This window comes from Daucus carota, chromosome 1 (assembly GCF_001625215.2).
Source record: "Daucus carota subsp. sativus chromosome 1, DH1 v3.0, whole genome shotgun sequence".
Taxonomy (NCBI): domain Eukaryota; kingdom Viridiplantae; phylum Streptophyta; class Magnoliopsida; order Apiales; family Apiaceae; genus Daucus; species Daucus carota.
In genome coordinates this window covers 8,317,434-8,330,620 of record NC_030381.2, presented here as the reverse complement: position 1 = coordinate 8,330,620, position 13,187 = coordinate 8,317,434, and the positions used below count along the sequence as shown (strand labels likewise).

Genomic DNA, 13,187 nt, shown 5'->3' with positions numbered 1-13,187 from the left:
GAGTGAAAATCGAATATATTTTAATATTACAATATTAGTTAATGTTTATTTATTAGTATATTAGTTAATTATTAACAAATATATATTTACTCTCATATTTAAGGTGATAGTATTATAATTTTAATAAATTATTATATATTTTCGATTAAGAAAAACTTATAGAGATTAATGAGATTACAAAAATCGAAACGCTCAGCAACATTGCAGGAGATTAATGGGTTAAATCGGGAATTTTTTAAACATTGATTATCATACTATATTAATTGATATCTCAATTTAAAAACATCATTTTGATTAAATAAGCAATAACCTAAAATTTTCAAATTTTGGGAGGACAGGGATGAATTAAATTTATTGATCTTTTTCTATGCTGATTCATGATTTCGTGATAAAGGAAATAACGGGACTTTAATTAAAGATTTAAAATATAAACCGACTATACATCGGATTTCACATGGTATATTTGATTGTGAAGGAAAATCTGCATGTGAGGCCCATGAGACGAACCAATTATACGTATGTTATATAGATGGCTGGGCAATAATATTCAATTATTCACAATTATTATTTATACTTTAAAATCCAACTAAGCCAAGGAGAGTTGAATTTGAGTGAAGCACCAATAGCAGAGAATATCCAAATACTGTACCGTTACTTTTAAGAGAATGTAAAAGACATGCTTCTAAATTGACAGTTTAAATAAATACAAATATCCAGTAAGATACACCTAATAAGCCTTTCAATAGTGCCTGTAGAAATTGTTTTTTTAGTCGAGTATTGCATGTTCCTTCTTGCCAACACTTTTGTATATTAATATAATGCAGTGTTGTCTTTACTTGGTACTGTTTTTAAAGTTCAAGTTGCCGAGTGAATGGAGTACAGACAGTTTACAAGAATAGATTGTGAAATCGTTGTAAGAGACAGAGGTGAAGCCAAAAGAAAGCTTTTCCCTTGTAGCTGCAATTTCCTTCACCTAGCATTCGGATCCTATACCATACCACTCAACCAAGCATGACCGTGTATGCTGGAGATTCGAGTGTGACGATCCAGCTCTTTAGGATGACGGAGCTGGAAGCAATAGTTTTCTGGGATGTAACTTTCATATATTGATCATACAAAACTACCCACTTTGAGAAATGAGTGCAATCAACTTACAAATGAATTGATTTGGACATGCCGCGCAAAGTGTATTCTCATTATTATCCCAAGTTAGGGCCATAGACTACATAATTGGATTTAACTGAGGCTGGCTGCAGTAGCATAAGAGTGCAAAAAAGTTAATGACTGCTCTGTGATTGCTCTGTTTCTTGCTTTTTGAACCCAATCAGCAACTACTCCTGATGCTTCACTACCTTTAAGGCCATCCTCTAGAGTATCAGCTGCTTCCAAGAGTTTCCCGTCAGCTAGGAAACTCTCAACTCTGTTAATTAAAGATTCAATACCATCACCTGATCGGTCAGCCTCCTTAACCTGAATGTCAACACAAAATAAAGAGTATAAAGCACGGTATTCGTCACCATTCACCGTACAAACACTGTAAAACCATTATTGCAAGATAAAGATAATAAACATCTTGTACCTTCAGCAAGGAAGCAACACTAGCAAGAGAATGCACCAAAATGCCGCCACCACCTGGTGGAATCAGGCTAAAGTGACGAAGTGTTCCTTTCAATGCATCAAACTGAACACCGTGAAGGTTAATATACATGTTCAAGAGGTTGACACAATTATATGTAAGCAATTCAATAAACATATGTGCCATTTTAATTACACATAATATCTGATGATCACTCCAGACTACCATTTCTAAAGCTAAAAAAAACTTCTACTTGTGTACCTACACTATACTACAATGATATTAATAGCTGTTTAACCAAAAAAAATTATGCAGAGACAAGAAATACTTTACACTTTGGTTTTCATTTGTAATCTCATGCACATCGCTCCAATCATATTCTAAGGTCTTAAATTCAATATAAAAAAATACTCAACTGATCACAAAAAGAAAAAATGCTAACCTTTTTCTTTTAAAACTAGTGGGTCTTGGGTCCATATAGGGATTAGATCATCAGTTTGATCAGAATCTTTATTATCCTTGTCTAGGTATTTTACCTTTACTAGGGTTTTACCCGTGCTACGCACCGAATGTTTTTTAAAATAAAAATAATTATGTTAATATATAAATTTAATTATATATTATTTTGTCATCATTTACACAATTTTATTACATAAACATAGATATAATTTTTTTTTAAACAAATATTATTTTTTAATACTCTAGATTTGATCAACTATAAAATATCCCCTTATTATGTTAAATAAAAAATAGAAAATTATATTTACTTTTCAAATAAATATTACATATAAATCGATTATCGGTTCAAACATCATATAATGCAATTTTCTGCACCCAATTTCAAACCAAAAATCTGAATAATTTGGATTCAGTTTCATCATGATTTCTGAATTTGTACCAACACCTATCTAGTATTAATGTGCTTTTTGATCCCCGTTGCCGTTTGAACAGGGATAAAGATCGCGCAAGAATTTGATAAAATCTTAAATAATATAAAACTGATTAATTTATATATTGCAATATATTTTGGAAAATCAGTTCTCTTTTTCATTATTTATAAGTATAAGAATTCGAAAGAATAATTAAATTCATAACATTTGAAATATTAGTTATATTTTATTTTAAAAAAATTGTATTGGTTAACTGTAACTTGTATGTAATTAATATATTGGTTAAAATTTTATGGAAAGAAAGTCGGAGAATGGATATCAGTAGTTTAAAATTTAGAGATGACCTCCTATTGGTGTTAAAATAATTCCTTCTCAACCTGTGCTACGCATCGAATGTTGTTTTTTTAACAAAAATAATTTTAGTATCATGGGGCTGTTCGGCAACGACTTAGAAGCCGGTTTCTAGTTTTGTTTCGGGGCTTACACTTATATACCAAATACTTTAATCACTTATAAGTCTTAACTTACTTCTAACTTCTACTCTTATTTATTTTAAGTAAGAAGCACTTATTTTAAAATAACCCAAAAGGCCCTATATAAGCTCAACTTGATGTTCTAAAAATCTCCGATTTATTAATATAAATTATCAATTAATTCCTGATTAATTTTTAAAAAAAATCACCCATTTGCCGATTACACTCTAATTTTATTAAAAATCCCATAAAATCTTTGATAAATTTTTCCAGAGCAAATATTTATATGATAAATTTTTATTTTGTGCCAAAATCGACCACTATTATGTCATTTTAGTATCGGCCATCGGGGAGCACAACCTATGTTTCTAATTTCAGAGTCCGAAATCTGGGACGAATCCACCCGATCCTAAACCCCATTTCAACAAATATAAATTTATATTTTTCTTCCAGGGTAAAATTTTCAGTATGAAATAATTTTTTTCTGGTTCCCGAACTTTAACCCGTGAATCTCAATACTTGATTCTCATAGTTATGGCAGGAAGTGGAACCAATAGATATTCTGCTTCAGTGTTAGTCTGATAATATTTTGTTTATTTAAGTTTATTATATATTGGAAATATAATATTTTTCATATACTTATTTAAAATATTATTGCTGAGATACAAAACTTATTCTGCATTAACATATTGATATTTAATTATGTTTAAATTTATTTTTCAAAAAAAATATGTTCTCAGAATACATGTTATGATATGAATTTATTTTCAAATGGTACGTTTTATTTTAATAAAATCATTATGTTGTTTTTTATTCTAAATAGATGGGAAAAAAGCAAATCAACATATATAAAATGGCCAAGAGGGTATTCAATCGTTCGTACAACTTAATTTTTTAATTTATAATTGTTTGAGACGTCTAATAAATATTATTAGATGCAACGCTAATTAAATTTCTTGTAAATTTAATATTGATAGATATTTGTCAAATTAATATAGAATTATAACAGAGATTTTAAATTAAATAAATTTAAAATTAATTTATTTTTAAATTTTTTTGACAAAGTCTTGCAAGTCCTTTTTACGATTATAACCAGACAGTTTACAATAATTTATTCTTCATTGGAGTTTGTGTTTGTTATGACAGTGCTACCACCACCTTTTCATATTTATAATAATCTTGTGAGTAGTAAGGTAGCGATAAATTAAAATTTATACGTTTTCCTTATTTATTTGAATTACGAAACAGTATATGAATAAGCGTATTAAATGTTCTTAAGATAATTTATAAAATAAATCAAAAAATAAATATATAATAATCATATTAAAGGAAATTTTTTAATAGATTTTTTATAAGAATTAATTACTTTAGTGATGGAAGCATAGTGATTTCTTTTTCCTTGGTATTACAGTGGACCATGTAATTCTCTCGTAAACTCTTCCGATATATTACTCCTTTGTTAATAAAAATTTACGACACAAAGGAATGACCTTATGTGTATTACAAATGGACACACATATGTTTTGTGTCCAAGTTAAAATTATTGCACCTTGATTATTGTGAATGATCATATATTGATATGCGGAGGTTTGACGTGATAAAGAGGTTGATGTAGAAGTAGTCAAGTAGATATTTAAGTTCATTCAACTGCAGTTTAATTTGAGGTAATTAATTAAATTTTAATTTGATTTATTTGGTCTAAAATTCAGTAGCATTTTCTGATTATAATTTCATGAATTTAACTGTAGTACAGTTTATCTTGAGTTGACTAAATAAAAGTTTGTTTTAATTTGATTGGTCTAAATTTAGGAGTCTTCTCTCATTGGTCCTAAAATAATTCAAGTTTTCTGATTGGTTAACTGATATGTAGTTTAGCTTGAGTTAACTAATTAAAACTTTGTTTTAATTTGATTGGTCTAAAATTTAAGAGTCTTCTCTGATTGGTCCTAAAATAATTCAAATATTTTGATTGGTTAACTGATATGTGGTAGACTCAAGTATTATAATAAAAGATATTTTGACCATTATGAGTCTGATTTTTGCTCCACCATTGTGCTTCATAATCAAAAAGCATGGATCTTGTGGTAAAATGTCAACTATATATTACACATTATATAATTTAGTTGTCTTAAAGATGCATTTTGGAGAAGACTAAGAAATTTATGGTGTATATATCTCGTATCAGAGTATTTGCCTACTAGATGAACGGTGCTGGTCTACTAAACAAAATGTGAAGGCGAAACTAGTCCAGTCCACTAGTTAAATAATTTAGACATGTCTCAGCATTTTAACCTTCTTTGAATTAATTTGCATTGCGTAATTTTAGTTCTTATAGCTCAGCAATGGATTGAACTTTCAATAAATATTACACACGTAATCAAGTGATGTGACACGCGTGAGTGCACCTTGAACTTGTTTGTGGGTCAGCACAGTTACACACCCACGCTCACTTCCAGTGACACATGGATATGTATGTAAAAGGCAATAAAGCTACTGGTACGAGTCATGACAAATGTTATCTAAGGAAATTAGGAATGGAAGTGTTCAAAATATGAGATAATTCACCAGGAAAGAGTCAGTAAGAGATCTTGCCTTTTGATTCAGTTGCAATAGAGTATCTGTTCCACCGGTCCTAGTTTCTTCAGGAAAGGATGATAAAACCACATCTAAAAGCGAGTCTTTTTCAATGCCTTCAAGGTAAGTGTGCAGAGCATTTATCTCGTTCTGAATAGGTAGTCCTTTAGAAAGTGCATCTTGTATAGCCAGAGTACCCTAGCAAACACAAAAGAGTGCATAATTTCAGAATTCAGTCTAGGAACTATGACTGGTATCATTCAATCAGAAATAAACTTATTAACTATACAACAACAAGAGTCGATGGAGAAAGAACTAATTACCCTACATCAAATTCCGCAAAAATATTAACGTACTCAGACGAAATGTCTACTGATATTTATTCATAACAAAAATTCGTATATATCTTCCATACTTTAGCAATCACACATATAAATACACACACATGCAAAATTATACAAATATGAATGAGTCATTAATAAATTTTAAGCCCAAGTCAAGCAATCATCGAATATGTAAGGGTAAAGGTTTACCACAGTCAGCTTATAAATAGAATGACTTTGACGGGCCTCTTCAGATCTTGCATAGAAAGCCGTGCACAGGGCACTGATCTACACATGGAAAGGCAAACTTTAATAATTTCCATCACTACAAATCAAGTAAATAAGATTCTCTGAGCACACGATCAAGCAAAGCAATATGCAAAATATTAATTACACTAAATAATCTAATATACACGTGTTCTAGTAAGTACCTACTACAAGCTACACATAGCTTGTCTATTTTATGAAGTTCTGTTGAAGGTTGAAGGTGAAAATTCATGTGCAACTTTCAATTGGTTCAAACTATATGCCACGTTAGATCTTTCTAACATACACTAAATAATCTAATATACACGTGTTCTAGTAAGTACCTACTACAGTCTACAAGCTACACATAGCTTGTCTATTTTATGAAGTTTTGTTGAAGGTTGAAGATGAAAATTTATGTGCAACTTCCAATTGGTTCAAACTATATGCCATGTTAGATCTTTGATAACATGTATAACTGCAATTATAGTCTATACTCTATAACCTATAGGCGCCTCTACTCTTTACATATAGCAAAAGATATTTTAATAGATATCATACATTGAGATCTGCTTCTGCCATTTTCTCAATCTGAGATGCCTTCTCACTTGCAATTGCTGAAGCCAATTCTGCTTTTCCTAACTCTTCAAATTTCTTCAATTCTAGAGCTGCTTCAGCTTCCTGCAAATGCAATAAATTATTTCAATATTGCAAGTTGTCAGATGCTGCTAGCAGTGCATAATAAACTAAAAATTTACCTTTTGTTCAAGCTCCTTTTTAAGTTGTTCTTCTAACTTTTCTTCAAGGGATTTGAGAGCAGCAGCTGCTTTAACTTTTTCTTTATTCAATTCCTAAAAACATTTTATAATTAATATATTTAGTGACAAGATAATACCAGAATATTATTCCAGAGTAGTGCAGGTATAGGTATTTCAAAATCACAAATGTACTCAGGAAACTAGCATAGTTGCTTTAACAAGCAAGAGGGGCGTCACCAGAACAACTAGGAAATAGTTCAAAAATGTTAAAAAATTTAACACCCACGACGGCAAAGCAAATAAACTGAGCAAAACATATATATATATATATATATATATATATATATATATATATATAGGCTAGTGATCAAATACAAACCATTCTTAAAATACAAACTAAGAACCTTTTATTTTACACTATCTACGCACCCCATTTGCATGACCCATCATCCAACCACCTATCTCGGTCCCGAACACCACCCTGCCACCCCTCCACTCAGCCCCACTAGTCGGCAAATTTGCTAATAAATTCGCTGGTCGCTGCTATATATTTTAGTGATATTCGCTTCAGAAATTAGTGATTACTGCTTTATAAATTAGTGATCACTACTTCAGAAATTAGTGAAATAAAGAGAACAGAGAACAGAATCTGGACAGAATATGGTGATTCCCTATTTTTGATGATCAAATATATTGATGTTATTTGATGGTTGTAGCGGCTTTGGTAGTATATATTGGATGATTGTGATGATATATATAGATTGTATGTGTAGATATAAGGTATATATATGTAGATGAGTGAGTAGTTTTTAGTTTGTATTTTAGCTTGGTATGTATTGGAGTAGGACTCTATATATATATATATATATATATATATATATATATATATATATATATATATATATATATATATATATATATATAGTTACAATATTGACTAGAAGACTCAAGACTTACTATAAGAATCATATATATATTTTGATCAAATCAATGTAGAGATAAACTGATAAAGTACATGTAAATGATAAAATCAGTAAAAAAGAAATTATTAACTTAAGGTCAACTATAGGCCCAGTAACCCAATACATCTAGTACCAAGCATCACTATATCGTCACAAGAGCATGAAAAGAAATTTTGGTCCCTTCAACTTTTCCAGTTAAATACATTTTGTGCATGTAGTAGTATTTTAAAGTAGTTATCACATCCTAATGGAAGTAGAGAATTATTTTAAACAAAATTTTGGTTAAATAGGAAGAGGTAGACTAGTGTAGCTCAAGAACAGATAAAAAAGATGACACAAAATCAGTAAAAAACGCATTACTTGCTCTTTTTTCTGTTTCATGCCAAGTAGAAATATATCACTTTATTTGCAAAAATTGAACACTTAAAAAAAGTGCCTTAAACATGCTATGATTGCAATTTGCAAGTAAAAGAAAGTAAGAGGAACCAAAATCATCAAACCTTGTCCAATATTGCTTCTCTTTCAGCATACATTAGTTCCCTAGCAATTGCATCCCTAAGCTCCTTCTCATACTTTTCCTGCATTGTTCAAGTGAAATAATTAATTGAACCTTTTAACGTAGAAAATTTTAGAAGTTAAATCTGAATAATATAAACCAAATGTTATCATTATACTAATGTGTGGTTATAGCGTAATTAATACCTTCATTATCCTCTTTTCTTCACCAAACTTTTGAGCATCTAATGCAGCTTGTCTCTTCTCAGCTGCATGAATAGCTTGTAAGAAATCGAGGATCAACTGGCCATCCTTGGTTACGTGAACATCAGCTGAATCTTTAACTTCCCCATCCAAATCCTTCATTTTCATCCAATAAAATAAGTCATAATGCATGCAGCAAACACCCTTAAGCATAAAATACAGATGTACAGAGCACATAAAAGAAAATAACGTAAGCTCTCTGGCCAAAAACCTTAAGCTCAGTATGTGAGGTAGCAGAGGTTTCTTCAGTCTTGTCTAACAAATGATATTCGTTTAGGAGGGCAATCGATTGTTCCTTACTGTTACCTTTATTATCCTGAGAAAGCAAGAAGCTCTCGCATTAATTTAAACAAAAAAAATTCTAACATAGTTTAGGAGGCTTGATGAGATGTACCTCTAATGCAGTTATATGGGTCTGCTGGGTTGGCTTGTTCAGCTCGACTTCTTTAGGAACTTCATTAGCATGAGTGACTACAACAGTTGTATCAACCGGCTCATGCTGTTCACCAGGATTCACATCTGGACTCTTTGAGTGGTGATTCTTTTCATCTTGAGTCACATTGTTGGTACTTCCAGGATCAGTTGCCTCACTGCTTTGAGCAGAGCTAGCCAACTTATAATCAGAAATTGGAGAAACATCGGGCTGAGATGATCCTGGTGGCAGTGCTGCTTGCGAGTTACTGGAATCCTTACTTTTGCTCGAGGTATTAACGTCAATGGTATCTGAAATAGTATTACTGTGCTTTAGATCAGGTTCCACATAGACTTTATAAAGTTGGATCTCAAAAAGTGTTCTGACGGTACTTTACCTTTCAAGGATTCAGCAGTCTCCGTGTTTTGGCCTTGTTCAGTTGAAACTTGACGATGTTGATCACCGCTGCCAGATTTGTCATCATAAGTGTTATGCTGCTCGTTGACAAGAAACCTATCCAAGTAACCAGTCTGGTAAGCTGCTATACCAGCAAAACCAAGTGCAAGGCTTCCGATGACAGCTTTTGACATATTGCTTCCTGACCCAGATGGATCACTTGGAGCACCAGATTCTCCAGAGGCATTATTCTTAGATGCAGCTGAGAAATCTTTCCTCGCAAAAAGATAGGAGGGTATCTGCTCCAACCGTGCAATCAATTGAAATGATACATATCATTAGATGCCTAGAACAAGACAGGTATGTCACAGAAAATTGACTTTTTTTGGTCCAGTGGTGTACACTAACAGAAAAAAAATGCCTGAACATCATATAGAGTAGCAAATGAATTCTTCTCCTGAGCTATCATATTAACGAATACTTCCTCTACTCAGTTATATAAACAAATGCAGAGCTCAATAAGCCTAAGCATGACCAACTACACTACAAAATGCATATGTGAATCGAGAGGGAACGCTCTAAGCTAGTGCCAGCTAATTATATTTATATTACATGCTCTTCATGATAAAGAGATTATAAGCATATAGGAAAGTCATACTTTCCGGTCCTTCTTGAACAAGAAGCAAATCCAACAATAACTATAAATTAAAACATTTATGTTGCAGCGATTTATACAGCCAAGGAAATGTCAAAGCACTTGATATATGATGGAATGACCAGATTTCTCAGAATTTTAAATAGAAAATTCCAAAGAAAAAAGGCTGTGGCTGCCTATTAAAAACATGAAGCGATTTTGATCTGCCAGAGTATATTTTCGAAGTCAGAAGTTCAGGCTTGCTGGGCAGAATACCCTTGTCTCTTAATCAGCAGTAACATGGTTGTACAGACTTGCACCTGTCAGGATCTGTGTGTCTTAGTAACCCTATAGGTATTAGTAGTGTGATATTAGTAGAGTTCTAAGGGTAGGTCATATTAGGAGGATTAGTTACATATTTGTGCTAGCATAAATACCGATAGCATTGTACAATTCAAATTAAGATTGTAATATATAAAAAGGAGACTTATTTACACGCAACTCTCTCCCCCTCTCTCTCTACTGTTTCTCTCTCTAAAACTTTGTCTCTCTGCAAGTTTCTAACTGAATTCTGTTATCTTTTCACCTTTCAGATCTGTTCTTCTCTGTTTCTGCATCTAAGCACCTGAATCCATCTCGACATTCTACTCTTTCTGCCTTGTTCTTACACTAACCTACAAAAAACCACAAAAATACCCCAAAAACTGTCTCAGGAATCATTGATTCCTGAGAGCACCCCTAAAGTGATTTACTATGTTTTCCTTCTCAATTTATACATCCCATTCAGCACCGACAATAAATAGAAATTAGCAAATCCTAATTGTCAGCCGCGCAGTCTTCTACACCAACACTATTTTGTGGCTGTTTGACAAAGGTTCATTATCATATAACAACCAAATTATCATTCACCTCGTAGCCGTGAGCACATTGCTTAGGTTTCTCTGTAATTTTAGACCGCGTTATAACCACATATATTAATTTTTATAGCATTTTCTTTCCGTATACTTAAGTCTCCACAACTTGCTAACGGTAATAGGAGTGCTAAGCAGTTTCACGAAAGTGACGGGTATTTCCTTCAATGTAGTGCTTTATATTAGAAGTCTTGCTTTATGAAAAATTGCACAAAAGACTATGACAGGCGTAAAATTTGCATCCCTCTATTGGGGCTGTAGGGAAGCTCTATAACTTATGACAACAACACGGTCTTATATATGTCTTCACATCCACAGAGCAGAAATGCTGTTTTTTAATTATGCAGTCCTACTTAGTCCTGTCACTATTGCTCTTTTTGCAATTTAAAGAAAGCTATAACCATCAACACCACCCAGCATTTATCCACTTCCCTTTATGAAATAACATATTAATTAGTAGATACTTATATCATCCACAAAAAGAGACACGCTAAATTTTTAATTGATAAGCTCGAAGAAGCAGTTTTAAACTAAATTGATAGTATAAAAATGTAGTTCATATATCGAAGTTATGAGCATTGTGTCATTTTATATCATGATAAAAGGCAACTGGAGTGTTTTTGTAAAGCGAGGACTCTTAAATGAATATTTTAGTTAAAAAAGGGCTAACCAAATTCCAATGCACTAAAGTAGCAGAGTGGACAATATCGTATTCCATGAAAGGACTGATAAATGCCTAGTCGGTTCTCAATTTTCCCACGATCAACACATTTACATAAGTAAGCTTTAACTTTAATATGCCATAAAGGCTATTTACATCTCTCATATTAATTCAGAAACCAAGTGACAACCAATCAAAAGGTAATAAGCATATGATTTTCAGACGAGCAAGACAATGTCACCAACTGTCAAGTTTCTCCTCAACAAAGTTTTTACACATTTTAAGTTGTTCTCTAGAAGCTCCACTATATATTATCACAAACCGAACATCACAAGCCTTCAACACACAACACATTATGACATATACAAATCCCGTAAAACACCACAGCTTTTAATATAACTTTTCCACTTGCAATGACAAAATTACAAAATTAAACCGCAATCAAACTTCAGTAAAAAGAACACTTGCCTGCGTTTGAGCTCGTGTCGGAATCCTGCTAATTTGCTTTATCCCCAAAACAGACCTTCAAAAAATCACATGAAATAGGTATCATCAAAACGCAACTGAATCAAGCTCTCAAACTCAAAAACCATAAATAATTCATCAAAAAGCCCTAAAAGAACAATAAATAAATATATAAAGCAAAAACAAACCCTAAATTTAATCATCACTGAATTAATAAGTCTAATTGTTCGATTCGCATTCAGAAAAGTTGAATGTATTGACACTATATATCTGTGCGTGCGTGTGTATAGAATTGTACCTCCGAAACATGGTCGATTTGTTGAGGAAGTTGAGGGAAAAAATGAGCAGAAAGTTGTAATCGGAGGGATTAGTTGATTTCGTGTGTCTATAAACGGTAATAAATGAAAATTTGTTAGACCGGATTTGCGCATCCTAACAACCACTTTTTATTGACATGGATGGTTTTTATTGGTCAAAATCTTATAATAATCATGGTCACTACATATGCACAAAAATCATGATCAGTAAAAGTCTTTCACCTCATCAAAAAGTATTTGTCATGGCACACACGGGAAAGACCCTTCTAAGAGTTAGTTCTAGATTTATAAATCACGTATATAATATATAATATTAAACGAAATAAAGTTTTTTCAAAATATTTCCTTTTATTTGATCGGTGCGATCATGTTATGAAATTCTAGCTTAAGTAATCTTCATTTTAATATTTGTTAACGATTTGTTATTCCTATTTTATTTATTGAATTTTATTTATATTCTAGATATTATCAATTTTTAGTATTAAGTTATTTGGAGGAATACCAGTCATAAATTTTTATTTTAATCAATAAATAATATTTTAAATTATTTATTTATATATAATTTAATGTATTTATTGATAGTCTTAAACATAATAATCAAATGAATCACTAACATTTTTCAACTTTAACAATCATTAAGATCATTTTTGTACTTATGAGTTATATTGTAGAACATATTGTCTCCGATTTATGAAAATAATTGTTCAACCTTTACCTTTTGATTACAACAATTATGTTGTTATACATAATTTGCAGGGTGCCGGAAGTTTACAAATATGCTAAACAAAATAAATTTAAAATTAGAAATGATTATATTATGTTTTATCCAA

At 31.7% G+C, this 13,187-nt stretch overlaps 1 protein-coding gene across 2 annotated transcripts; it reads right to left on the bottom strand.

Annotated features, from left to right (window-relative positions):
• Positions 1 to 702: 702 nt before the first annotated feature.
• On the bottom strand, positions 703 to 12,496 carry LOC108204980 (MICOS complex subunit MIC60, mitochondrial). 2 transcript variants are annotated; one of them, XM_017374710.2, is made up of 13 exons: positions 12,339 to 12,496; positions 12,044 to 12,098; positions 9,371 to 9,668; positions 8,956 to 9,284; positions 8,773 to 8,877; positions 8,505 to 8,657; positions 8,303 to 8,380; positions 6,841 to 6,933; positions 6,644 to 6,763; positions 6,047 to 6,124; positions 5,532 to 5,711; positions 1,580 to 1,681; positions 703 to 1,470 (listed from the first exon to the last, which is right to left on the bottom strand). In XM_017374710.2, the coding sequence occupies exons 1-13, from the start codon at positions 12,347 to 12,349 to the stop codon at positions 1,237 to 1,239; spliced, it is 1,836 nt and encodes a 611-aa protein (XP_017230199.1). In that variant the 5' UTR covers positions 12,350 to 12,496; the 3' UTR covers positions 703 to 1,236. The 2 variants fall into 2 exon arrangements, with proteins under 2 accessions (XP_017230199.1, XP_063947948.1); XM_064091878.1 differs by lacking the exon at positions 8,773 to 8,877 and having other exon boundaries at positions 1,054 to 1,470; positions 12,339 to 12,479.
• Positions 12,497 to 13,187: the final 691 nt, after the last annotated feature.

Bases quoted from the DNA above. Each gene is read 5' to 3' on its own strand.
- LOC108204980 (XM_017374710.2), bottom strand. The intron at 9,285-9,370 runs GTAAAGTACCGT...ATACTATTTCAG, and splicing joins GACTGCTGAATCCTTGAAAG to ATACCATTGACGTTAATACC. The intron at 6,934-8,302 runs GTTTGATGATTT...AAATGTTTTTAG, and splicing joins GAGAAGCAATATTGGACAAG to GAATTGAATAAAGAAAAAGT.